Source organism: Naegleria gruberi (assembly GCF_000004985.1).
Source record: "Naegleria gruberi genomic scaffold NAEGRscaffold_178, whole genome shotgun sequence".
NCBI classification, from domain to species: Eukaryota; Heterolobosea; class Eutetramitea; order Acrasida; family Naegleriidae; genus Naegleria; species Naegleria gruberi.
The window spans coordinates 2,450-4,136 of record NW_003163159.1 but is presented as its reverse complement, the minus strand read 5'-3'; the positions used below and the strand labels follow the sequence as shown (position 1 = coordinate 4,136).

At 29.9% G+C, this 1,687-nt stretch overlaps 1 protein-coding gene across 1 annotated transcript in view; it reads left to right on the top strand.

Moving 5' to 3' along the window:
- Nucleotides 1-995: 995 nt before the first annotated feature.
- NAEGRDRAFT_76519 (uncharacterized protein) overlaps nucleotides 996-1,687 on the top strand; it is a gene marked incomplete at both ends in the record, with an annotated part of 3,058 nt that continues 2,366 nt past the window's right edge. Inside the window, 2 exons of the mRNA XM_002668519.1 lie at nucleotides 996-1,257; nucleotides 1,312-1,637. Of these exons, the coding sequence (XP_002668565.1) occupies nucleotides 996-1,257; nucleotides 1,312-1,637 (588 nt within the window). The remainder of the gene's footprint in view (nucleotides 1,258-1,311; nucleotides 1,638-1,687) is intronic.

Genomic DNA, 1,687 nt, shown 5'->3' with positions numbered 1-1,687 from the left:
AAACTTTCACTCCAAATTCACTTGCTGCTGACAAATCAACATTGTTAAATCCAGCACTTCTCAGGGCAACACATTTAATTCCATACTTGTGACTCAATGTCTGTAATACATTTCTATTCAAACAATCATTCACAAACACAGATACAAAATCAGAATGTTCAGCAAGTTCTACAGTCGATTCAGTCAATCTAGCATCAACAAATTTTAAATGAAAAGGACCAGAATACGACATGAATCTTTCATAATTTGGCAAATAATCATACGGACTAGTACCTAAAACCAATCACTCAATACAAAACTTGTTCGGAAGCAATCTTACCTTTCGAATCGATCAACAATTTTGATCCAGAATAATATTGTTGAAGAAAAGAATAATCTTTTCTGAATTTTTCATTCACCTTTTCATTCAGAGCATTGAATGATTGTTTTACGTAGGGTTTCGAGCTGAAGAATGTGATCGTTCGAGAGCAACTCTTCACTATAGACATTTTTTTTAGGATTCTTTTAAACAACATGGTTCTATAAATGGATATTGGGATATTTTGTGGTGATGGGACTGTTTAAGGTATTTAATTTAGGTTGTAAACAATACTTGAATCAATTTGTTAATTTGTTGGTATTTTATGATATAATCATATCGAGTAATATAATTTATGAAGGACATTGTTCTTAAATTCTCATAAATTCCATTCTTGAACTGCAATTAGATTTTTTAATCTTCCTTTTCTTTGTAATACATATTCTTTCCTTTCATTCTTGTTGGGTGAATACTCGGTATAATGGTAACTCATCCAAGTGGGATTATTCGTCTTCAGTGATAGAAGAGATGAAGGAGTTATTATAGTTAAACAATAGCAAGTTCATTTCAGCTTCCAAATTCATCCGTTAATTTCAACCATCAAAAAAAAGTACTGCAAACAATAGTCATCGCCAACACAAAATTAATTTAATTATAATATTGTGATTATTATCAATAACAAACAGGTAAAGAGAAAATGGCCCAAATGACAAAGACTATATCAGAGATATCTGATTTATTAGAATTGTCGGAACAAACACGTGATGTAGTATTTGATAGATACTTTAGGGATAGCACAATGGTAAAATCAACTTTGGAGCTTTTAAAGAAAGGACTTGGTTGCGAAGCAAATATACAATCAAAGGAAAAGATGATCAAACCAAAGAAACACATGATCTTTTTGGATGATAATTATACATTCTTTAGAATAGAGAAGAAAAAATCAAGAAAAGGAAATGGTTAGTATTGAATACGAAAAATTGAAAATTAATTGGATTTATTATTTAAAATAGTTTTATTGAAAGATATCAAAAAGGTTATCACTGGTAATTCCTTTACCGATTCTGGAGCTTTCTTCAAGTATGCAGAACATTTAAAATCAAAGAAGAAGGAGCATGGATATAATGTTGATCGTACCATTACAATTAAATATGGATCAGCTCAAGAACAGTTAGATATTATATTTTCAAAGACAGAAGAATTTATTTCCTTCCTCGTTTCTTTAAATTATTTGTTAAGATCTATTCACTTGAAAGATACTCCTCCGATGAGTGTTATCATGATGAGATATTGGATGATGGCTGATGAAAATAATGATAACAAATTATCCATTCAAGAAGTCAACAAACTTTTCAAAAACTTGAATATGAAATCAGCTTAATATAAACA